Consider the following 23435-nt stretch of genomic DNA (forward strand, 5'->3'; position numbering starts at 1 on the left):
AAGACCATGAAATAATTTACTGTGACTTGGCCTGCGCCCGCTGGGCCAGGACGGGGCTGAGGAGAGCGAGGGCTGGGGGCCCGTGGCGTCAGTTCACCAGAGTCTGTGCGAAGCGTCCCGGGAGGCCCGCGGGCACTCTGTCCACCGACCTGGGGGGCCAGGCTCCGGCGGCATCTGCCTCCGCCCCCGCCGCGCCGCCTGCTGCGTGGCACCCAGCCCTCCGCGCCCGCGCCGCCGTCAGGAAAGCAGGCACCTGCAGCTCAGGCAGCCAGGGCCGCCCTCGTCCGGCGGGCTCAGCTTGCGGGCCTTGTGTTGGCGGATCTCGCGCACCAAGGTGTAGAAAGCGTCCTCCACGCCCTAGGAAGAGGGGCCGGTTCAGGGCAAGACCACCGCCGCAGCCAGGAGCAGAACCCCAGCCCTTTCCCCACCCGGCAGATGGGGAGCCGGGCCCTGCCTGCCTCGGGCCCCAGGGCCGCCTCGTGGGGAGGCCTGTCCTCAGCCGCTCCCCGGCAGCCCACTGTGTCTTCGGGGGCCCCGGGACCCGCGGGGCGCTCTGGGGGCACAGGGGTTGGGCCCCAGGGTCACCGCTCCGGTCTGGCTCAGGGCAGCTCTCTCCGGGGACCTCCACCTCCCCCGGGAGCTGTTTCGGCCCAGACCCAGGCCCTGGCCTCCCTCGCTGCCCTGCCATCCGGGGAGACTTACAGCGAGAGGGGCAGCTGGGTCACGGGGGTCCCGGAGGGTCCCAGAGGGTCCCGGAGCTGGAGCCAGAGCCAGAGCGGCTGCCCTGCGTCGAGGGAGAGGGGGCGGTGAGCCCTGTCCCGGGCGGGCGGGCGGGGCGGGGCCCTGGCTGGCTGCGGGGCAGGGGCCGGGCTCACCTGGCGGGTCTTGGCAGAGGTCTCGACGTAGGGGATGCCGTAGCTGCGGGCGAGGTCCTGGGCCTGCCGAGACTCCACGGTGCGCGCGGCCAGGTCACACTTGTTCCCCACCAGCACCATGGGCACGTCGTCCGAGTCCTTCACCCGCTTGATCTGCTCCCTGCAAGGAGGAAGGGCTGAGCCGGCAGGCGGCCCGCGGGCCTGGCTGCACCCAGGGCGCCGAGGGGGCCGGGGCCCGAGGGCCGGCGGGCAGCTCACCGGTACTGGTGGATGTCCTCGAAGGACTTGGCGTGGTTGATGGCAAACACGCAGAGGAAGCCCTCCCCGGTGCGCATGTACTGGTCCCGCATGGCGCTGTACTCCTCCTGGCCCGCCGTGTCCAGGATGTCCAGCAGGCACGTCTCCCCGTCGATGACCACTTGCTTCCGGTAGGAGTCCTGGGGACGACACTGTTCAGAGACAGCTGGCGCTCCGGGGGGGGACCTCCCTCGCTCCTCTCTTGCCCCCCGTGGCCTGTGACGTGGGGACCCCTCCTCAGAGGAGGTGCAAATCAAGCCCACGTCAGGAGCTGAGCAGGCAGACAGGAGCCAGGCGGGCTCACCTCGATGGTGGGGTCGTACTCGTCCACGAAGTGGTTCTGGATGAGCTGGATGGTCAGGGCGCTCTTCCCCACGCCGCCGGCGCCCACCACCACGAGCTTATACTCCGTCATCGCTCCTCAAGCGACTGCGGCACGAGGCGCTGCAGTGGTCTCCGGTCCCACCTGCCGAGGGAGGCGCACTCAGCACGGCCAGACCACGCGGGCAGGCGCAGGGAGCTCCCTGGACCGGCCTGCCCAGGTCTGGCCTGCCCTCTGGGCTTGCACATCCAGATGACGGGGGCAGCAGCCAGAGGGGTGGTCCAGTCGCTCACCTGTGGCACCTCCAGCCTAGAGATGGGAGGGGGTCTTGCCTCTGGCTGCAGTTACTAATGACTGCGTGAGACAAGCAAGGAGCCGACCCCTCAGAGGCAGGGCTGTCAGCTGGGAGCGTCTCCCAAGCACGTACCCGAATTAGAAGCTGCTGGGTAGGCAAAAAGCCTGAACTGGAGGCGCCGTGGGCTGAGGTTACCAGCACCTCCATGAGAACAGGTCTTGCCACAGTGGCGGGCACAGCAGCATGCCCAGACAGGCTGGTGGCAGCCGACAGTCCGCTCCAGCCCTCCCCCCAGGGCATGCTGGTGCATCTGACAAGTATTCAGTAAGCGCCTACTGCGTGCCAGGTGCCGCTCCGGGCACACGGTGACAGACAGAAAGAACCCCTGCCCTGGCAGGTTTGGGCTACACTCCAAAGAAAAGTCCACATAAACCCACGGGTCCCACTGCCACAACTTTGGAGACTATAAAGCAGGTGTGGAGGTGGGCAGGGGGCCGGGGCTCCAGGAAGCAGATCACAAGAAAAGATCCAAAAGAGGTGTGGGCGCAAGGGGACAGGTGAGCAAGGGAGAGGGCCTGGGCCCTAGGCCCCCAGCTGTGGTGTCACCGGTTTGTGATGCTTCAAGAAGGGGCGCCCTTGCGGGTACCGCGGGCAGTGACTTTCTAAACCCCCGGTTCGCCGGGCGTGTGTGATGGCCGCCGGATGCCCGAGCTCCCCGGAGGGGCCCGTGGGGCTCCGGCGGGTGGAAGACCCCGCCTAGCGCCTCTGCTCGCGGACACCTAGGTCACTTGCGGAGCCCGTAAGGCCGAGCCCGGGACACGGAGCTGGAGGTGCTGGCCGGCGCGAGGCGGAGCGAACCCGCCGCCTCCCGCAGCCCCCGCCGCAGCGCCCCGCCCGCCGCCGGCCGCGGCTCACCTGCGCCCCCGCGCGCCGGGCGCGGACAGCAGGCCCCCCGCCCGGCCCGCCGCTCCCGCCGCACTCACCGCTCACTGGCGCGACTGCCCCCGGGGCCGGGGCCGGGGCGGGGGCGGGGGCAGGGGCCGGGGCCGGGGCGCGGGGCTCGCCCGGCGCATGGGCTCCGTCCGCGGCGGGTGCGGCTCGGCGGCGGGCGGCGGACACTCGACCCGGCCGCGCGCGCCCCACCCCACGCCCGTCCGTCAGCCCGGCGCGGCCTGCGATTGGCCGCGCGCGCCGGGCCCCGCCTCGCCCCGCCCCGGTTGGCCGAGAGGCCCGCCCGTCAGAGCCCTGGCCGGGCGGGGCTTCCGGGAGCCGCGCCGAGGGCGGTGCCCGCTCCGGTCGCCGGCGCGGGCCGCGGCCTGCGGGGCTGGCTGCGCGGAGCGTGGGCCTCCGGGGGGCGGCGTCCCCGAGGGAGGCCCGGGCTCTCCCGGGAGCAGGAGGGCCTCGCGGGGAGATAGAGACCCCGTAGCTAAGCGAGTCCGCGGCCGGGTGTGGACTGGGGCGGGGCGCTGCTCTCGGAGCCCCGCGCCGGACCCCGGGCACCCCCGCCGGGCACCGCTGCGCTTACCCCGCCCCGGGTCCGCGCCGCCCCGCGTCGCACAGCCCCCCGCAGGGCCCGGAAGGGAGGCGACGGCCCGAGGGCTGAGCCTCAAGGAGGCAGGAGCCCACGTCGTCAGCCCTGTGGATGCCCCGGACCTGAGGTCGGAGAAGGGCGGAGGGGCTGCCCAGACGAGGGTCAGGCTCAGGTGGCTCCGGGAGGGGCGCCTGGCAGCTTCCGCGGGGTCCTGGGAGCGGCTCGGCCTTGCACCCAGGGCCAGGCGGCGCACGGGCGCCTCGCCTGGGCGGGGACGTCTGAGCCCGCGGAACGGCGAGTCCGGCCCAGTGTTTCCAGCCAGTGCCCAGGGTCTTGCTTCTCGCTTACGTAGCGCGCAGCCCCGCCGCGGGCTCCGCCGAGCATCACCGCCAGCGTCCCAAAACTTGGGCAGCCCCTGCAGACTACCTGCCCACCGAGCTTCCCTGAAGCCCCAGGTCCCAGCCCTGCGGAATCTCAGCTAACAACCCGTACCCAGCAAATCCACCCCCGAAGTTGCTATGAGGGGCTAAACTGAAGTCTACCGCACCCCAAGCGTAAATGTGCACATTGTATCTCCTTTAAAGACTCTCAGAAATGCATGTTTTTAACGTTAAAAAAATGTTCACAGTAACGCATAAAAATATCCTCCGTATTTACAGGAAAGAACGGTGCGTCTCAAGTGAGCCCAGACCTTTGCCCCTCCAGCACTCGCTGGCAACCCCACCCTCCGCGCCTCTCGGCCCCCTCCCGCCCCGGCTCCGCGCCATCCCGGGAGCTCATCCCGCTGCTGGCCTCGACCCCGGCGGGCCCCTGGGGGCCGCTCCCGCCTCCAGCACGGCGCCAACCCCACATGTCAGGTTGGCAGTCCGGCACACTGCGCCGCGACGGAGCCGGCTCGCGCCTGACGCGCGTAGACGCGCAGTAAAGGCGTATAAAGGACAGCGGGTGGCCGCGCCCCTCGCCCGAGCCCCTCCAGGTGTCCAGGTCTGCAGTTCCCTCGTCTTCAGAGGGTCATTTTGTCGTGGCGTGGGCCACACAAGCAGGCGGAGGTAAACCCTGCAGGGTCCTGGTCTCAGGGACCGCCCGACAGGGGCGCCTCCCGCCTGAGAAAAGTGGGCGCGAGTCTCCACCCCACACCCCCTCTGTGGGTGCAGACCCCGGGCTCGTCTGCGCCCCGCGGGCTAGACCGCGTCTCCCCTCCCCAGCGTCCCTCTTTGTGGGAGGGGGCCCTCCCGCGAGCGCGGGGCGAGACCAGCGCGAACCCCGCAACGGAGTTGGCCCCCCCCCGCGCCCCAGCAACTGTCGCTAAGGGGCGTGGCTCGACCGCGCGGAGCCTAAGGATTCCCGAGGCTCCTGAATATTTGCAGGTTCAGCTGAGGCCCCGCCCCCGTTGCCTTGGCGCCCAGGCCCCTCAACCCCGCGGCCGCAAGAATTACCGAGTCGAAGGGAGCGCCCGGCGGAGGAGGGCTCCCGGGGCCGAGGCCCCGGGGGCCGGGGCACGGGGGCCGACCCCCTCAGGTGAGAGCCGAGCGCGCCTTTGGGTCTGGGACCGCAGGGCCACAGTTTTCCCCGTGCCAGGGGGAGAACGGAGGCCGAGGATGGAGCGGCCACGACAGGGGGCCCCTGTGATGCCCCAGATGTCAGATCCGCTTCCCTGGGACCCATCCCACAATCCCTGGCCCTGCTGAGGGTCTTGAGGTCAGCAGGACAGGAGGAGCCTCAAGCCCTGACCTCAGAAGGGGTGGCAGGTGGAGGGGACTGAGAGAGGCGGGGAGTCCGGCCGGAAGCTGGCAGTAGCCTGCGCCACAGAGAAAGAAAGGCCCCCAGGTTTCCCGCTTGGGGCCTCAGGGGGTGGCAGGGCAGGAGGGGATCAGGGCTGTGAACAGAGTGGACATGTCGAGGCCAGTGAGTGGACGTGAGAGGACAGTGTCTTGAGAGCCTCAGCCTCCTACCCAGGCCCTGCTCGTTGAACTGCAGGACCTCTGGCTAAACGGGACCATACCCTGGGCCAGGTCATGAGCAGGACCTCAGGTCAGCTGCTCTCAGGCATAGAGGGAAGAGGGTGGCCCACTGGCTTCCCAAGCAGCAGCCTGGCCAGCCCAGACCTTTCCTAGAGCCCCAGGCTGGCATCCCGGGGACGGGGGGGGGGGTGGAGGGGTGGGCGGGAGAGCAGCATCTTCCCAGGGGGCCTGGTGCTGGGGTCGTCCTTTGAGGCTCGGGGCCTTTCACCAGCTGGAGAAAAGCGGGCAGCAGAGGACCTTTTGGAAAGAAATCCTGGCCAGAAATCCCGTGATTCTCTTCCCTGAGGCTCCTCTGCTTGGCTTCACCTCCTTGGGTCCTTGGTGTGTGGTCACTTTTCACACGAGGGCACTTGGTAGCCCAGGCAACTTCTCCCAAGGCCCACCGCTCCCTGCCACCCTGTCCCTCTCTGGCAAAGCCCAGCTGACACCCCCACCGCCCCAGCCCGGGTGGGTGGTTCTAGACACGATGTGGAGGATGAATCGTGACCACCCACAGGGGCTGAGAGACTAAAGCAGTGGCCGGAAGCTGCGCCTGCCGCGTTCACCGATGTGGGGGGAATGTTCCAGAGCCCTTGCTCTGCACACTAAACATGGCAGGTGAGCCAGGTTCTGCACACACAGAACCCACACTGTCTTGGGCAAGGCACTCACTCAACTGAATGAGTGGTAAAACACCTAGGGCTGCAGGAGGGGCTCGGTCTTACAGAAATAAGTCTAGGAAGGGAGGAGGGAACACAGGCGTGGGGGCCAGTGACGCCCTGACTCCAGTGGGCAGAAGTAGCCAAGATGGCCCACACAGCCTTCTGTCTCTACTCGCAGAGATGATTCCAGGGTCTGGGGCCAGGTACAGGCACCTGGGTCTTTAAGGGGCAATGCCAGCTAAGGCTGGTACAGGTGGGCCATCTCTGTGGCCTGGGGGGTAACACCAAAGACGGGCAGTGTCCTAGGGAGACCAGCCCACAAGGGACGGTCCAGAGCAACAGGCTGGGCACCCCTTTTGGAGAGAGTGGAGTTGAGGATGGAGGGAAGTGGGGATTTGAAGACCAAGCATTTGCATTGGAGGGACCCGGAGGGACCCGTGTTGGTCACCCACATAGCTGTCTTCCCCCATCAGCCGGGCCGGGATGCTTGAAAGGACCTAAGGGCCGGGGCCCAGGCTGACAGCCTCACCGCTTCTGCGTCTGCTCACTTCTGAGCCCTGTGACCTCGGCCCAGCCTGTCCCAGGTCCCTCGAGCACAGTGCCCTGGCCAGGAGGCCAACTCGAGTCTCTCACAGGTGCCGCCTGGGGCCACATGCCACCCTCTTGCCCAGATGTTTGACCCACGGTGGGAAAAGGCAGCTGCCTCCTGGTGAGGGGTTCGGTGGGCACAGGGATGGGGGGGAGTGCCCGAGACCCTGGTCCTGAGCCATCGGCGGAGCACGACGCTACATGAGGCCCAGGGCGGAGGCCGGCTGCTGCTCCCAGCGGCAGAGGAGAAACAGGACCGGGAGGCAGCGTCCCAAGCTCGCGGCCTCTGTGGGGCTCCAGAGGGGGAGGCTGGCGCTGGCACCCTCCCCAAGACTCTGAAGGATGGGCAGAGGCACTGGGAGGGCGGCCTGCCCAGGCCGGGGTGTGAGCCCATGCTGAGGGAGGGACCATAAGGGCCCAGGCAGGCTCTGGGCCAGAGAGGGGCTCGGGGGGCTTGCTGTGTGCACAGACCTGCCAGAGGCTCTGCAGGGCCTCGGCTGGGCTGTGGATCAGAGGAGGAGCAGAGGCTGACCGGCTTTGCCCTCTGCCTGCACCCGGCAGATTGGGTGTGAATGGACCAGGCCTGGGACGGAGCCCGCGGGCCTCGGCCAAGCACAGCCAGCATCCAAGTGCGGGAGCTGAGCTCGCAGGGCCTGCACAACCCCCAGCCTCGGAGCAAGGCCACAGGCCACCTTGGGCGCGACCACAGCGAGCAGCTGGCAGAGGAGTGCCTGTCGCCCGCCAGGCTGGTGAGTGTGGGGCTGGGCTCAGCTGGCTGCCAGATGCCCTTGGCCCCCAGGGCCCCTGCTTCCCCTGGGGGCCAACCCCAGGTGCCTGGGGACACAGAAGTCCCTCGGCATTCAGGCCAGAAGGGCCCAAGCCAGGCCCTCCCACGGATTTGCTGTACGTAAGGCTCCAGGGACCCTGAACCAGGTAGAAGGCTCCTCGTCCTTGTGGAAAACAGGGTGACAGGCCCCCGGCGCGCACAGCACGCAGACTTCACGAGCTGCGAGCGGAGGAGGGCAGCAGGCAGCCGGGGGCTGCTCTGGCGGGCTGTCTCGGTGCCCCGCTGGTCCAGCTGTGGAAGCCTTTCTCCCAAACCCGGGGTGCCCATGGCAGTCACCCCCCCACCCTGAGGCCCCGCAGGCTCTGCAGACCCTCTGACTGCAGGCTCCCGCCTGGCGACCCCAAGGCACAGCCCTGCACACCTGGCAATGGGGCCCTTCCCTTCCTGGCCACACCCCCTGGCCACACCCCTCACCTGCCCTCCGTCAGCCATGCTGAGGGCTCGGTGCGGTCAGTGCCCCTCCACCCCCCACACACCTGCACCCATGTCAGAGGCACACGGGAGGGGACCCTTGGAGACCCCAGGGTGACACAGTCACCAAAACTCCGCAGAAGGAAGCCTGGGTGCCTGAGGACCCCACCCACCTTTCTGACCAACTCGACGGGGTCACGCTGTCTGGTCGCTGCTGGTGGACGGGACACTCCCGCAGGCCCCTCCTCACCCCTCCATAGCCTCTGTGTGTCTGCCCTCCAGCCAGGCCTGCAGCACAGCAGTGCCCAAGGTCTGGGTCCAGCATGGACCCATCACGTCAGGCCAGCTGCCATACCAGCCCCTGTGCTGGGCGGGCACCTTGACCAGGGCCACCCCGCCCACCCTGGAACCTGCCCATCCTCCACCCAGCTTCCAGCTGGGGAGACTCACTGCCTGTGTGAGAGAAGCCCGGACTCCTGGTCTCTGACAGCCACGGTCAACCTCGGTCCAGGCCGTGGCCCACAGTGGGCATGCTTCCTAGCACACTTATATCCAGTGCCCACCACACCAAAGCCACCCCACTGGTGGCTGCTGGAGCATTTCTAGCTCTGCAGACTCGGTCACTGGAACTAGGGGTCTCAGGCCTTGGTCCTCCTAGAGCCACTCATGGGCGGCAAGTGCCTGGCAACCGGTTTCTCCCTGAGGCCGAATCTCACGGAGTCTTTGTAACTCGAAGCCTTTCTTCATTTTTCTCTTCACTGATTTGAGTTGAGAAGCCATTGTATTTTTCAAGCCACAGGTCTCAGAACTCCTGGGCTCTCCCCATTCCAGCTGAACTTTGCCTCCTGCAGGGCCTCATCAAATGCAGTGAACCATGGTCAATTCACTCTGCCCACATCTTGCTGGGCACCTCTCTACCCACAGCCACAAGTTCACTCTGTGCATCTTCTGCCAGCCAGGTTTCTACTGGAAACCCTTTTTACCAAAATATTGCATCATCATATGACCTGTGTCTCCATCTTTCCAGTTTTAGTAACACTCATGTTAGTAACCCCTCACCCCCAACCCTGCCACCAGTGCCCAATCCACGTCGTTTCATCATTTTTGTTATGGAAGCTATTCGAGCTGCATCTAGGTCTCAAAGTTTTGTATGAGTCAGCTATTGCTATAGTGATGCTGTGTAACAAACAGTCCCCAAACTCAACAGCTTACGGTATAAGCGTACTGTCCACGGGTGTGAGGGAGGCTAGGGCTTGGCCGTGCTCAGTGGGGCCAGGCTCCAGGCCTCGAGCTGCACTGGGGCTGTTCCATGGGTCTCATTAGGATGAGGCCCCCCCAGAGCAGGCCCTTCTCTGGCAATGGCCCCACCAGCCACGCAAGGTCATGATCTCCACTCTTATTACATCACACTTATGGTCCAGCCAGAGCTGATTGTGGCTGGAGTGGACGTGGCTGAGGCAGGAAAATGCCTGCACCTGCTCCAGCCTTGTGGCCAAAAGCAGGAGTTTCACTGGGAGGGTGGGATGCAGGGGGTGTGACTCCTGTCCGGGTCCCAGGGCTGACGCCCCTGACCCCTGCAGCAGGCCCTGGCCCAGGTGGATGACCTCCAACTGGTGAGCGTGCTGGAGATGTGTGTCAACACCCGTGAGAGCAGCCTGGGGAGCTTCGGTGAGAGCCCCTCCCCACACACCCACCACCGTCCCGGCCAGGCTGCACTTGGAGGGTCAGCCTGCTCGGACCCTGTCCGCCAGCCCTGGTCATTGGACTCCCCTCCGCACGGCCTGCCCCGCACACCTCTCTCCGGGGACTGAGGACAGAGACTCTGTGTCGGCGTCCTGTTCTTCAAGGCAGTCCTGACTCAGAGCCCCCTCCTGGGGCCCTGGGGTCCCCTGTTCTAGAGCCCAGGGTGTGAGCCAATGGAGGTTCTGGCCTGGTTATGCCTGCGGGGCCCGGGGGCCAGTCGCGGAAGTGGCCTGGGGGCAAGACCCACGCTCGGTGCATGGACGCCAGCCGGGACCCCTCCCGCCAGAGTCCAGTGGTTCCAAGGCCTCCTGTGTGGCCCTGCCCACTCGAGGCGCCCTGTACACCCTGGCCTGCCTCATTTTAGCAGGGCCTCAGGCGTCAGCATGTGGCCCCAAGGCTGCCCTGGGCCTCAGCAGCTACAGGCAGCAGGGACCAAGGGCACTGGTGCCGCCAAAGGGTGCCAGGCGGCAGGGCCTGCGCTGACCTCTCTCCCTGTGGCCCCGCAGGGCTGCACCTGCCCAATCTCAGCCAGCTGAAGCTGAACGGCAGCTGCCTGGGCTCCCTGAGGTGAGTGCCGATGGTCTCGGCCTGGGGGGCCCCGGGCACCCCGCTGTCTCTGGCTCTAATGCTCACCCCTGGTCCCACTGAGGCTGACGCACTCTGCCTGCAGCCTTCGGGCTGGCTTCGGCTGGTCACCGCAGACTGTGTGGTCCTCAGAAGTGCCCGCCGACCTTCAGCAAAGAAACCTCCACCCGTGAGGCTGGACGGTACATCAACAATTGGCTTTGGGATTTGGGGTACTCCCATACCCCTCACCACCCCCCGGGGCCGTGTCCCTGCGCTGGGCCATGAGCCGACCCCCGTCAGCCCTCATGCCCAGCAAGATGAGCAGAGGGACACAGCTGCTGCTGACCAACCGGGCCTCGGGCCCCACGTGAAACACAAGAACATCTTGATAATTAGTTTAAAAGACAACGTGCAAAACTAAGGACAGAGGAAGATTTTTTGCTTAGTTCGTCGGGCTGGAACGGACGAAGGCGACGTAGTATCAGAGTTTATTTGCGTGTTTGAGCAAATGGAGTGTTTTATGCAGCTAGACAGCTGTCCTGAGCCAGCAGGAGGCCAGCCGCAAATCTAGAAAGTTCTCCCGATGTTTTAAATGGGCTGTGAGTGTCCAGTTACTTTCAGGGGAGAAAATGAAGTAACTCATGAGCAACCGCCTATTTATACTGCTGGTTATTCATATAAGGCTCCCCTGGTGGCTCAGCTGGTAAAGAATCCACCTGCAATACAGGAGACCTGGGTTCCATCCCTGGGTTGGGACGATCCCCTGGAGAAGGGAAAGGCTGCCCACTCCAGTATTCTGGCCTGGAGAATTCCATGGACTGTATAGTCCATGGGATCGCAAAGAGTCGGACACGACTGAGTGACTTTCACTTCACTTCACTTCATTCGTATAAACATCAAAAAGAATTTGACAAAATACTTGAAAGCCTGAAAGTGAAAACAAAGAAGGTCAGGGGCCACATGCCCCCTGTGGGCAGGGACAAGCCGGGAGCCAGGCTCCCACAGCTCCTGTGTGGCCCCTGAGCCTGCAAGGAAGGATCGGGAAACCAGGCTCTCAGAAACACCTTTAGTGCATGGTTCAGCCATGTTGTAAGACTTCCTGGTAGCTCAGCTGGTAAAGAATCTGCCTGCAATGCAGGAGACCCCAGTTTGATTCCTGGGTTGGGAAGATCCCCTGGAGAAGGGAATGGCTACCCACTCCAGTATTCTGGCCTGGAGAATTCCATGGACTGTATTGAGTCCATGCAAAGAGTCAGACACAACTGAGCGACTTTCACTTTCACTTCACTTTCCGCCATATTATGACAAAGACATCAATCCTGTAACTTAACAGAGACAAAAAAATACTTTCTCCATCATTAAGGTTTACACATTAGCTCAAAGAATAAAAATGTATAGAAAATATAAGAATGGAAACTATACAGAGAAGTGGAAGATATAAAATTAAATACGATGTACCATTTGTAACAAATCAAAATATTTGATTTCAAGCAAAAAAACAAGAAAAATCAATTGCAGGAAAAACTGCATCATAAATTTTATGCAAAAATGTGTTCTGTTCCTTAGTAACAATAGTGCAAAATGGAAGAAATCTGCAAGTTGTTACCAAATCCTGAAACTTGGCCAAACAATGTTGGCAAATTTCCATGGTGTGACAGTGAACTGATGTTTGTGAAAGGGGACGAATCCAACGGGACAGTCCAGTGGGCGGTGTTACAGCCCAGCCGGTACAGTGACGGTCAAGGCTTGAAAACCTCAGTGGTGTTACAAGGCTGGGAAATAAGCTTTGTGTGATGACTGCCACTTCATCCAAAGCTAAGGGAGAATTCAGCCCCTGAAAGTGTCCTGACGTGAGGACTGGTGGGGCCGACCTCTGGGCCAGCCAGCATCCGACACGTGCGTCCTTTGCCAGGACTGCTGGGTGGGGAAATCCCAGTAACACAACTAACGTGGGGACTATTACAGTGACCGAAGGGACAGTCTTCACTGCCCCTGACCATGGGGTGTCCCCTTGTGCTGACTCCAGGCGAGTTCTGCCCTCTCCTTGTCTGTCTCTGTAGGCTGTTTGTGTAGCCTGGGTGCACTGGAGACTCTGTGACTCTCCACCCTGCCTCCCCTACTAACTCAAGCAGAAACCCCTCATTCTGACTTGTTCTAGCCCAGTAGTGCTGGCTGGTGCTAGGGGAGTGTTTTAGGACGTTCGTGCACCTCCCCCACCAAGGTCTTGGAGATAGTTTTCTATCCTCTTCTATTCATTTGTGGTCTCACTTTTTACTTTGGGGTCTTTAATCCTTCTTATCTGCCAGTCTGCCCCCACTCCTGGTATGAGAGGGGACCCGGTTCTATTCTTCAGTGCCCGGTAGGTCCGTGTGCCCCAGGCCATGCGGCCACACTGCGGAGGTGAGAGCTCGGTCTCACGGTCTTCATGGTGTGGCTTTGGGCTTCTGTGTGACACATGACCCTCATCTGAGTTTTCCTTTTTCCAAGCTGACTAGCTGTTCTTGGACACTTATTCTTGCCTTTGAGTTTTACAATCAGTTTGTTGAGTTTCACACCTCCTAATCCTTCTGGATTTTTTTGGGGGGAGAGGGGAATTTTTAAAAGTCACATGTTCATTTAATTTTTAAGTTACGTACATCCATGAATATGCTCTAGCTCTCCATTCACGTGTGCTTCTGTGTTTGTAACAGACTCTATTCTTTCAATTGGAGTGTAACCGCTGTGCAGTGTTATGTTAGTTTCTGCTGTTCAACAACGTGAATCAGCTTTTTGTACACACGTGCGTACGTGCCAAGTCGCCTCAGTTGTGTCCAGCTCTTTGTGTTCACATGGGTCATAGTCCACCAGGCTCCTCTGTCCATGAGATTCTCCAGGCAAGAACACTGGAGCAGGTTGCCATGCCTTCCTCCAGGGGAATCTTCTGACCGAGGAATCAAACCTGTGTCTCCTGCTTGCAGCTCCTGCATTGCAGGCAGATTCCTTACCACTGAGCCACCAGGGAAGCCCCCTGTGTACACACACCTCCTCCCTTTTCAGTTACCCACTGAAGGCATAAACAGTTTGTCACTGCTTAGGCCAACTGGACACAGGTTTCTGTAACTTGCAGCTGAAAGCATTCTAACTGATAAACTTTAAAGAAGATGTTTAAAGGCTATTTCTGCCTTGTCAGAGCATCACAAACTAGGCAACTTGAACAGCAGAAACTGACTCAGGTCTGGGGGTCACGAGTCAAGATCAAGGTGTGTCTCCTGAGGCAGAAGGAGAACCTGGCTCACTCCTTGCTCCTGGGAGCTTGCTGGCCATCTTTGGCGTTCCTCACCCCAATCCCTGTCTTCACCTCATATAGCCTTCTTCTCCCGGTGTCAGGATCCAAATTTCCCCTTTTTAAAAGGACAGCACTCATATTGGATTAGGGCCGATCTCATCTCCACTAGCAGAGAAGGCAATGGCACCCCACTCCAGTACTCTTGCCTGGAAAATCCCATAGACGGAGGAGCCTGGTAGGCTACAGTCCATGGGGTCGCTAAGAGTCGGACACGACTGAGCGACTTCACTTTCACTTTTCCCTTTCATGCACTGGAGAAGGAAATGGCAACCCACTCCAGTGTTCTTGCCTGGAGAATCCCTGGGACGGCGGAGCCTGGTGGGCTGCCATCTATGGGGTCGCACCGAGTCGGACACGACTGAAGCAACTTAGCAGCAGCAGCAGCAGCATCTCCACTAGGGCTTCCAGGTGGCGCTAGTAGTAAAGAGGCCACCTGCCAAGGCAGGAGACATTAGAGACGCAGGTTGGATCCCTGGGTCAGGAAAACCCCCCGGAGGAGGACATGGCACTCCACTCCAGGATTCTTGCCGGAGAATCCCATGGGCAGAGGAGCCCCCTGGCTACAGTCCATAGGGTTGCAAAGAGCTGGACACCACTGAAGCAACTTAGCACGTATGCACACATCTCTACTAATGATATCTGCGGAGACCCAGTTTCCACATCAAAGCACATTCTGAGGTCCTGAGGGTCAGGATTCAACATGTGAATTTGCAGGGATGCAATTCATCCCACAACAGGAAATGTGCCCTTCTGTGTCCGTCAGTTGGTAAGAACAAGAAGGTTCCCAGCATTCCTCCTGTGTTTCTTTGGCCAGAATCGTACGATGTGTACACTATCTCACACCAGCCACTCTTGAGGGGACGGAACTGTGAGTGCAGTGGGCTAACCAGGACCCGTGCTCACCACTGCCACCAGGGACGGGTGAGAGCTGGGCTCCCTGGAGCCAGAACTGAACTACTTCCCACGTATTTATCGTGTTTGGATAATCATGGATGAGGCCTGTTTCTGTTGTTTTCTGTTTGGTCACTGCAAATTTAGAAAAACACTATGCTGATTTGGAATAGATTTTTTTAATCAATAAAACAATTGATTTTCATAAATGGGTCAATTACCTCTGGCAATACTGTACCTTTGTTTTGTATTTAAACATTATTGCTAAACTCTCCTGTTAATTCAAATAATTTGTTAATTCAGTTGGGTTTCCATATTGATGGTCATATTATCAGCAAGTTATGAGCACTGTCTTTCACTCTAACCTCCCTGCTTCTCTTTCTCGTCTTATTGCTTTGGCCGGGACCTACTAGCCAACATGACGGTAAACAGTGGCAGTAATGGTGGCAGCTGTCCTTGGTTTGTTTCTGATCTTAGTGGATATGTGTCTGGGTTCTTCTGGATCTGTTGACATGATCATAAAGTGATATTTCTCCTTTAGTCTGCTTGTTTTCTGGATTCCACTGGCAGATTTTGTAATTCATCCTTACATTCCTGCAGTAACACTACTTGATGAGCTATTTTTAAATCACTGTGACATTAAGATATTTGCTTCACCATCTTCATGTCTGTCTTTGTCAGTAATAGCGTGTTGATGGTCCAATTTGTACTTCTCTGGTCCTGGAATCGAGGACTCACTCAGACCCATGCTTTTACTGTTCTTTTCAATTGCCTAATTTTTTTAAAAAAAACTTCTGTATAAGAAATTATTGTAGAAGATATTGACTATTCCATAATAGAATGTACTTTAAAACTGATCCAAATCTGGGGACTTGGCAGGGGCAGAGAGGAGGGAGGGGTGTTAGTGACCATTCAATTTCTTTAGTAGCTATTAATCTACTTTTCTTTCCTTTTTTAAACAATATTTATTTATTTGGCTGCATCGGGCGGTACTGGGGCCTCTGCTGCCTCGGATGGGGCTCTCCACTGTGGCGTGTCGGCTCTCTGGCTGGGGCGTGCGGGCGCTGGAGCACGTGGGCTCAGTACTTGTGCTGTGTGGCCTTGGTCGCTGTGAAGCAGATGGGACCTGAGTTTCCCGACCAGAGGTTGAACCCATGTCTCCTGCATTGCAAGGCGGATTCTTAACCACTGGACTGCCAGGGAATGCCCTAGTTTTCTGTCTTTCGATGCTAGCTCTCTGGGTTTTCAAGAATATTGGTGTATAGGTTGTTCTTAATGGTCTTTTGCTATTTTAAATTGCTGCCAAGACCATAATTATTCCCCTTTTTAAGTCCCATACATTAATTTGCATGGTCCCTCTGTTTATCCTTGATCAGTCTTGCCAAAGGACTGTCTGTAAGTTTTTAAAGGGTCAGTATTGGGCTCTGTTCATTGTCTCTAGATTTTTCTGGTTATTACTCATTTTATTCTAATATCTTTAGCAATTTTTTTAAATTAACTTATTTATGGCTGCCCTGGGTCTTCCTTGCTGTGTGCTGACTTTCTCTAGTTGGCACGAGCAGGAGCTACTCTCTAGGTGCGTGGGCCTTCTCACCGCAGTGGCTTCTTGATGCCCAGCACGGGCTCCTGGGCACGTGGGCTTCAGGAGATGTGGCACGCAGGCCGCAGGCTCAGCGGTTGCAGACAGTGCCAAGGGGGAGTGAGACGTCCAGGCACCTTCAGGGAACGTTCTGAGAGACACAGAAGGACACATGGCCTCTCTGTACCCTCAAAACAAGAACAGCATTCCACGGGAAAAGACGAGAGAAGAGCTAAGGGCGCTTAGGAATTACGTGTGTGATGTTAACAGCAACGTGGGAAGACAGGGGGCTCCCAGGAAGCAGAGGAAGCGTGCAGGTTTGGAAACGGGAGCGAGAAGGGCCGAAGATGAGGCCGCACGGGCGAGGCTGAGCTCCAGGTGTGAGAGTAGGGGCCACTCAGAGAGAAAGCCCAGACGAGGGCGTCCCAGGAGCCGATGGAGAGGTTGTAGAACAGAGGGCCAGGGCCCTGACTGGAGACGAGCGAGGCCCAGGCCGAGAGGACCCCGGGGGAGAGGTGGGGCCCGCCAAGGCTGGGCCGATGCAGAGCCCTGGTCTGCCCACCCGCGGGGGAGCAGCCACCATGAGGGAGGTGGCACAGACCAGTCCTGGCGGGGAGGGGTTTTCCTGCAGGCACAGCTGGGCTATGAGGGGCTGCAGAGGGGGAATCACCTGTAAGAAAGGCCTGGGGAGAACGGGAGGGAGGGGCCCCGCTGGCCCTGCTGGGGAGGCCAGGTCCACCGCAGTGGGCAGCAGCCGTCTAGCACAAGGGCGACCTGCGTCAGGCCTGGGCCCTCCAACGGCTGCAGCCAGGAGGGAAGGCAGGCGGCCAGGCACTCTGGAGTTCCTCCTTGGCCTGGAGGCCACACAGGCCGGTCCCAACGGCCCCCTGCATCTGGAGACAGCAGATGTGGGTGGTGGCAGGCACAAGGCGTGGCACAGGACCTCAGTGGTCACTGACATAGCCCTCCACCCCAGGACAGCACTGACCAGCCACCCTGCCCTCTGCAGGGACCTGGGCACCTCCCTGGGCCACCTGCAGGTGCTCTGGCTGGCTCGCTGCGGCCTGGCTGACCTGGACGGCATCAGCTCCTTTCCTGCCCTGAAGGTGGGTCTGCCCTGCCCTGTCGTGGGGAGGAGAGGGGCGGGTGGGCAGGGGGCGGAAGGTGGGGGGCGGCCCTGGCTGAGCACCCCCTCCCCCGCTGTGCCCCCAGGAACTCTACCTCTCCTACAACAACATCTGGGACCTGAGCCCGCTGTGCCTGCTGGAGCAGCTGGAGGTGCTGGACCTAGAAGGCAACTGTGTGGAGGACCCAGGGCAGCTGTGTTACCTGCAGCTGTGTCCGCGGCTGGCCACGCTCACCCTGGAGGGCAACCCACTCTGCCTGCGGCCAGGCCCCAGCCCAACCCACCAGGTGGGCACCACTGGGCTGGAGGCAATCTGTGGTGCCAGCCCCTCGGCCAGCCGGGGGACCACTTTGCCCACCTGGACGGGCCAGGTCGCCGCAGACCCCGGGGGGACCCACCCAGGGCACGTCCGGGCCTCCTCACCGGGAGCTCCTTCTCATATTGCTGGGGGCCCAGCAGACACCCCCACGTCTCCCTGGGCCACGCACGACTGGACTCCAAAGGGCCACACATACCCAGGCCAGGCCCTGGCTCATGTGTGCTCCCGGGAGAGGTCGGTGCACACGCCACGCGTGTTCTGCGCAGTCTCCACGTGGAGTCGTGTAGCGCACCCCGTAGGCCCTGTTCAGAGGCGCCCCTACGCTGGGGGCCGCACCCCCTCTGCCAGAGCTCCCTCCGCCCGCCCGGCTGCTTCCGTCGCTGTGCACAGCGGCCGCCCACGGGGCTAAGCTCCAAACTCAGGGCAGCCCCGCAGGCCAGAGGGCAGCCCTGGACCCTGGCAGCGAGCCCGGAGAGTGCGATCACGCACGGGCAATAGCCCAGGGTCCCAGCAGTCCCTGGGGTTCCAGAGTGACCCAGGCAGACCTGGCACCAGCAACCCCCAGCTCCCCTGCCTTGCCGACAGCGGGGCTGGGGGGGCAGAGCCGGGCCCAGGCTGGCCTGACAGGTCCCCTGGACTCAGGCCCGCCCTCACCCGCAGGTGCCCCGGGGCTACAACTACAGGGCAGAGGTCAGGAAGCTCATCCCCCAGCTGCAGGTCCTGGACGAGCTGCCCGCTGCACACACGGGCCTGCCGGCCTCTCGGAAGCTGGACCAGGACTGGCTCCTGGTGAAGGAGGCCATCAAGGAGGGCTGCATCCTAGACAGCCTGCTCCCTGGGCCGGGTACATGCAGCCACGTCTAGGGGCCTCGGGCTGGGGCCACCCTGCCTGGCCTGCGGACCTCACCTGCGAGCCCCAGGAGGGGCTGCACCCCGGTCCCACCTGCAGGCCGCCTCCTGTGTCCCTTCTCAGACCTCACCCCTTGTCCCCAGAGCCCTGCACACACACCCCCAGGCCAGGACACCCTCCCTGGGAGCAACCTCGGTGCGGGCCTCCCCCACCACCCGCAGAGGGAAGGGAGAAACCTGCCACCCCGGGCCTCGGGCACACTGATGCTGGGCGGTGGGCTCTGTGGATGGGGTTCAGCTGGGGGGACTCTTGGCTGACCAACTGGTGTGGGCCTTGGTGACCTCTGATTTGGACCCTTGGGCAGATCGAACCCACGGATCCCCTATTTGGAGACTGAGCCCTGAGCTGTGCCTGCCTGAGACCCAGCCCCAGGCCTCCAGGCGCTGGCCTCTCTCCCTGCTGGTCCCTGGGGTCCCCCTGCCTGAAGGCCTCCTACCCAAGGGCCCGGCCCCAGAGGATGATGCCAGCAACCTCACCCATGGTAGGTGACCCACCCCAGTGTGAAGCTGGCCCTGAAGCCCCTCAGCCCCAAACCAGGCCCAGCCGCACCCTCTTCTCCAGGCGCCGGCCGGGTCCTCTGTGGGAACCCCACCAAAGGCCTGCAGGAGCGTCGGCAGCAGTGCCAGGTACAGCCTGCCCCCATGGCGGGCAGCACCTGTCCCCCCAGCCCCGGCAGGCCTGCCCTGAACCAGCCCTCTCCCTTCCCAGGCTGGGGTGCACCCAGAGAAGCTGCCCCCTCCCAGGCCGGAAGAGCTGGCCCCCAGGGCCTCTGCTCCGGGGCCTGAGCCTGTCGACGATCGCGACCTCCTGGCCGGGGCCGGGCTTCGGGCTTTGAGGGAGCTGCACCTGCGGTGGGTGCCCCCGCCCCCCGCCCCAGCCCTGCCACCCTGTGTGCCCTAATCGGGGGGGGCTTGGGGCTGGGACCTGCCTTGGCTGAGTGGCCGCTGGTCCCCGGGTGGCTGGAGGGTCGGGTCACGGGAGCCCAAGGCTGGGGGACCAGCCCCAAGTCACATTCCTCTGGGATCTGCTCCAAAGGAGGAGCAGGCTGCAGCCTCCCCCGCCCACACCGCAGCCCCCTTCCCAGTAGGTGCCCAGAGTCCTGGGAGGAGGGGGCTGCAGCCCCCTGGGGCCCACAGAGGGGTCCTGAAGAACAAGAGGACAAGGCTGGGCCCAAGCCTCACCGCAGCCCCCCAAGCCTGGCCCCAGGTAGCCTGCCTGATAGAACCGGGCTGAGGCGGGAGGGGCAGGGAGGGCCTCTCCTGGGGGTAGGGGCTCCAGTTCCCCTCCCCTGAGCCCAGGGGCCAGGCAGCTGGGTCAGCCGGCTGAGAGAGGGAGAGGGGAGGGCGCTGCACGCAGAGCCGGGGGGCCTCGAATGAAAGAGGGAGTGGCCTGGGGAGGGGCCAGCACACGGGACAGACCAGTGGAGACTCTCCCGAGCACGGCACAAGCCCAGCGAAGGGAGCAAAGCCCCCAGATGGTGGGCAGGAGACCAAGGTAGGGGGTGGCGGGTGGCGGCTACTGCCTTTCCTCTGCAGACAGGGCCTGTCCTGGGCTGGAACAGAACTAAGCCAGGCAAGACCCTCCCTCAGGGACACTGGCTTGAGAGTGACCATGGCTGAGCACAGCCAACACAGGGGCTGCGAGGCAGAGAGAAAGGGCGAGGGGGGCTTCCTGGAGGAAAGGTTTGAACCGACTTGCACAACAGCTGGGTGGGCAAACCTGGGGAGGGGGCATTTGTAAGCAAGGGCTGCAAGGTCGCTGAATAACCCTACAAGGGGTGGGGGGGAGCACCAGAGAGGCCGGGATGGAGCAGGGACAGGGCTGAAGCTCTGCACTTGCTGTGCTGCTGCTGAGCCTGAGGGGGCGGTGCTGGGGAAGGCGGGCCTGAGATGTCCAGGGACCTCACCACCTGGCTGAGGCCTCCGAGCTGAGGGCGGAGAGCGACAGCCAGTGAGGGACAGAGAGGTGCTAGGACCTCCTACTCCGGTCAGGGTCCAGGTGGGCACTGGGTGACCACGAACACACCCACCCAGCCTGCCCCCAGGTGGGTGCCAGGGCTTCGCTGCATGGGGGAGGTATGGGAACGACCCCGGGGCCACCTGCCTGTGAGCAGACACTGCGGCCCGGCCCCGGTGACCCCGGTGGCCCTGTCTGACCTGCTGTCTTTCCTCTTCACCAGAGTCTTCCAGGACCTCGGGGTACAACCTGATCCCCTGTCCCCCCAAGTCCTTCATGCCAGACCTGGGCCGCAGCTCCTGGGGGTCCGCAGATCTGCAGTTCCGGGGGCGTAGGCTCAGAACCCTGGGTAGTTTGGGGCCTGGCCTGGGTCAGGGACTGGCTCCAGTGACTGCTCTGAGAGCCCAAGAAGTGACCTCGGGCCCTAGCCCTCGAGCAGAGGGATGTCCAGGCCCAAAGCCAGCCCCAGACTCAGCAGCCAGACCCCCAGCCTCTGGTGCATGCCGCACCTGACGCTCACCACCCAGCCTGACCCCACTCTCGTGTACAGCCCCACCCACTGCCAGGCCGGCCTGGTGGGTGGTCAAGGGCCCCAGGGCAATCGTGGGAGGCCCAGCGTGCACTCTGGCCTCATAGAATCCAGAGCACCTGCGTGAGTGTCCTGGGTGGGGAGAAGTGGGCCTGGCACAGGAGAGGACCCTCGGTGGAGGGAAGTCAGGAGCTGGGACCACCAAGGGGGGAGAGGTAGAGCCCAGAATAGAACGCACAAGGCCCCACCACTGGCCCAGCCACCCACCTCTTCTGTGAGGCCTGGCCTTCCCTGAGGAGCAGGCCTGGGAGAGAGCAGGTTGGGCCCCGGCCAAGGTGGCTGGAACTGGGCCTTGGCCAGCCCTTAGGCAGCCCTCCAGCCACCCAGGGCTCTGAGCCACCCTTGGGCTGCTGCGGCCCCAAGTAGAAGCACTTGCCGTCGGCCAACCCTGGTGGACCGGTGGGGTTCCCCGCGTGGGGATGGGGCGACCAGCTCCCTCCTCTTGGGGCTGGATACCCGGAAACCAAACGAATCATTTTCGACTCTCAAGTGTACAGAAATGCGGTTTACTTGGTAGGCGGCGTTAGTTCAATAAATTATGCAGCCGGAACCGTCTGCCTCCCTTGCTTTCTCCCTGTCCCACCGCCACAGCCGTGGAGACGTAGGGGCGCAGGCGCCGGTACCGCCTCCCGGCCCGGCCCTACAGCGGCCAGCTAGCGTCCGCGGTGATGGGCGGGCAGCTGAGGAAGCGGAAGCCGAACCTGCTCTCAGCCGTGCTCTGCACCGACAGCGCCACCATGGGACAGCCGCGGTCCACCCTCTTCCGGCGCACCTGGGGAGGACGAAGCCCGAGAGGACGCTGGACGGGGAGGGGCGGGGCCTGACGGAGGGCGGAGCCTGAGGGCAGGCGGGGCCAGAGGGGGCGGGGCCTGGTGGAGGGTCTGAGGGCGTGGCCTGGTGGGGGCGGGGTCTGACGGTGGGCGTGGCCTGTGGGGCAGGGTGGGTGGGCGGGGGTCTGTGGGCGGGGTCTGATGGTGGGGCGGGGCGGGGCGGGGCGGGGCGGGGCGGGGCGGGGCACTCACCCGGACCTTGCTCTCCTTCCTACCCTGGGAGTCCTGGAGGCCCACCTCAGCCTCTGCTCGGGAAGAGGATGGGTGGGGTCGGCCGGGCGCCCCCTCCTTGCCGGCCGCCCCTCCTCCACGTTCCTCCCAGCTGGGCACTCACCGGGGATGGGGATGGCGGGCAAGAGCTCTGGGTGGGTCTGGGCCGCGTCCTCGGGCCATACTGGCGCCTCCCGCTGGCGGAGGAGCTTGATGGTACTCAGGCGGGGCAACTGGACCCGCGGCCTGGGGAGGTGCGGAGGGGTCGTGAAAGACAGCCTGCCAGCGGGAAGGGGTGGTCCCAGGGCAGACGCGGCCTGGGGAGGTGGAAGACCTGAGGGGAGTCCACAACAGGCGGAAGGGTGGGACCTGGGGAGGTGGGGGCAGCCCTAGGAGGGAGTCTGGGGTCTTTGCCAAGTCCGGGCCTGGGGAGGAAGCAGGCACTGAGGGACCCGAGGTCCCCACCTCGGCCTCCGGCGCCCAGCCCGGGCCTCCCGCACCCCACCCTTGCGCGGGGGTCGAGGCTGGGGCTGATGCTCCGCAAGGTCAGCCCCGGCCCGGGCCTCTGAGAGCGGGAAACAGTCGATGGACAAGTCGGTGTTGTCTGCGAAGATCCTGGACACTGGGGTCACGCAGTGTGGGGACTGGTGCTCGCTGAGGACCTAAGAGGCCGTGGGAAACACGGGAGTCACCCCTACTGCACAAAGCCGGCCCGACCCCCCACCCCCGCTGGGACTCGCTCTGACCTCGCCTTGGGGGTTCAGGAGGAGGGTCACGCAGCCTCGGCTGGAGTAGAAGTGGACGGGCTCCCGGCCCAAGGAGGAGGGCTGCTGCCGCTTTGTGCTGTAGGGCCCCTCGCCCCACACCTGGGAAGAGCGGTGGGGGCGGGGCGGGGCGCCGGGTGAAGGGCTGGCCGCTGGAGGGCTGGGCCTCGAGGGGCGCGCGGAGCGGGGCGCACCGTGACGTGGTGCCGCGGAGCCAGCAGGGTGCCGGGTGGGAAGCGGTACACGCTCACGGGGAGGTCGAACACCAGCTGCTGCAGCACGAAGCCGCCCAGGTCCACCGTCTCCTCCAGCGACTGGTTGAGGATGCGCACGAACCTCTGGCGGCGGCTAACCGCCACGATCTTCAGGCAGGAGCCTGTTGGGTTGGGGCTGGAGCGCAGGCAGAGGCGCTGTGCCAAGTCAGTGGGCACGGCCCCACTGCGAGACCTGACCCTGCAGTCCCCGCTGGGTCCCCTGCTCACCTTGGACAGCGCCCGGAACGCCAGAGATGGGAATCCACCCCAGAATCAGGCTCCTGGCCATTCTTGCCCCGCTCTTCTGAGTGGGTTTTCTGGGGATGCAGGGAGAGGCGGGCTGCCTGGGAGGAGAACCCCAATTTGGAGGGTCCAGGGTCCATCGAGGACATCTTCTGTGAGGCCGGACCCGGCCCGCAGTGCCCTGAAGGTCCATGTGGGAGAGGAGCAGCACCGGGGATCGGATCTGAGCAGGAGGGACAGTGGGCCCTGGCATCTGGGGGAAGCAGAGGAATGCCGTGCAGTACTTGGTCGGGGGTGGGGT

At 62.7% G+C, this 23435-nt stretch overlaps 3 protein-coding genes across 49 annotated transcripts in view; 1 reads left to right on the forward strand and 2 right to left on the reverse strand.

Moving 5' to 3' along the window:
* On the reverse strand, nt 1–9182 carry HRAS (HRas proto-oncogene, GTPase). 9 transcript variants are annotated; one of them, XM_081536150.1, is made up of 6 exons: nt 2773–2941; nt 1477–1638; nt 1134–1312; nt 876–1035; nt 703–784; nt 1–357 (listed from the first exon to the last, which is right to left on the reverse strand). In XM_081536150.1, exons 2-5 carry the CDS (start codon nt 1585–1587, stop codon nt 722–724), a joined length of 513 nt encoding a protein of 170 aa, XP_081392276.1. In that variant the 5' UTR covers nt 1588–1638; nt 2773–2941; the 3' UTR covers nt 1–357; nt 703–721. The 9 variants fall into 9 exon arrangements, with proteins under 9 accessions (XP_081392276.1, XP_081392277.1, XP_081392278.1 ...); XM_081536151.1 differs by having other exon boundaries at nt 2705–2941; XM_081536152.1 differs by having other exon boundaries at nt 1922–2941.
* On the forward strand, nt 4740–21383 carry LRRC56 (leucine rich repeat containing 56). 32 transcript variants are annotated; one of them, XM_081536113.1, is made up of 14 exons: nt 4740–4838; nt 5838–5938; nt 6456–6691; nt 7132–7319; nt 9409–9496; nt 10078–10138; nt 16943–17039; nt 17146–17346; nt 18039–18222; nt 18593–18769; nt 18850–18914; nt 18997–19139; nt 19361–19494; nt 20468–21383. In XM_081536113.1, the coding sequence occupies exons 4-14, from the start codon at nt 7143–7145 to the stop codon at nt 20755–20757; spliced, it is 1617 nt and encodes a 538-aa protein (XP_081392239.1). In that variant the 5' UTR covers nt 4740–4838; nt 5838–5938; nt 6456–6691; nt 7132–7142; the 3' UTR covers nt 20758–21383. The 32 variants fall into 32 exon arrangements, with proteins under 32 accessions (XP_081392239.1, XP_081392246.1, XP_081392252.1 ...); XM_081536120.1 differs by having other exon boundaries at nt 19373–19494; XM_081536126.1 differs by having other exon boundaries at nt 19376–19494.
* The window catches only part of LMNTD2 (lamin tail domain containing 2), a 9655-nt gene continuing 7543 nt past the window's right edge, over nt 21324–23435 (reverse strand). For 7 of the 8 annotated variants that reach the window (XM_081536099.1, XM_081536104.1, XM_081536097.1 and 4 more), the window contains 7 exons: nt 23120–23387; nt 22832–23027; nt 22620–22739; nt 22339–22535; nt 21998–22119; nt 21856–21908; nt 21324–21605 (listed from right to left, as the gene is read on the reverse strand). In XM_081536099.1, coding sequence (XP_081392225.1) covers nt 21474–21605; nt 21856–21908; nt 21998–22119; nt 22339–22535; nt 22620–22739; nt 22832–23027; nt 23120–23387 — 1088 coding nt within the window. In that variant the 3' untranslated portion in view covers nt 21324–21473. The remainder of the gene's footprint in view (nt 21606–21855; nt 21909–21997; nt 22120–22338; nt 22536–22619; nt 22740–22831; nt 23028–23119; nt 23388–23435) is intronic. The other variant, XM_081536105.1, reaches the window with a different exon arrangement.

This window comes from Giraffa tippelskirchi, chromosome 10 (genome assembly GCF_054371585.1).
Source record: "Giraffa tippelskirchi isolate mGirTip1 chromosome 10, T2T-mGirTip1v1.2.pri, whole genome shotgun sequence".
Lineage (NCBI taxonomy): Eukaryota > Metazoa > Chordata > Mammalia > Artiodactyla > Giraffidae > Giraffa > Giraffa tippelskirchi.

Excerpts from the sequence above, each read along its gene's own strand:
- HRAS (XM_081536148.1), bottom strand. The coding sequence starts at position 1,587 with ATGACGGAGTATAAGCTCGTGGTGGTGGGCGCCGGCGGCGTGGGGAAG. Across the intron at positions 1,313-1,476 it reads AGTACGACCCCACCATCGAG|GACTCCTACCGGAAGCAAGT; the intron begins GTGAGCCCGCCT and ends TGTCGTCCCCAG. Across the intron at positions 1,036-1,133 it reads GAGGACATCCACCAGTACCG|GGAGCAGATCAAGCGGGTGA; the intron begins GTGAGCTGCCCG and ends TCCTCCTTGCAG.
- LRRC56 (XM_081536106.1), top strand. The coding sequence starts at position 7,143 with ATGGACCAGGCCTGGGACGGAGCCCGCGGGCCTCGGCCAAGCACAGCC. Across the intron at positions 9,497-10,077 it reads GAGCAGCCTGGGGAGCTTCG|GGCTGCACCTGCCCAATCTC; the intron begins GTGAGAGCCCCT and ends GTGGCCCCGCAG. Across the intron at positions 17,347-18,038 it reads GCCCCAGCCCAACCCACCAG|GTGCCCCGGGGCTACAACTA; the intron begins GTGGGCACCACT and ends CCTCACCCGCAG.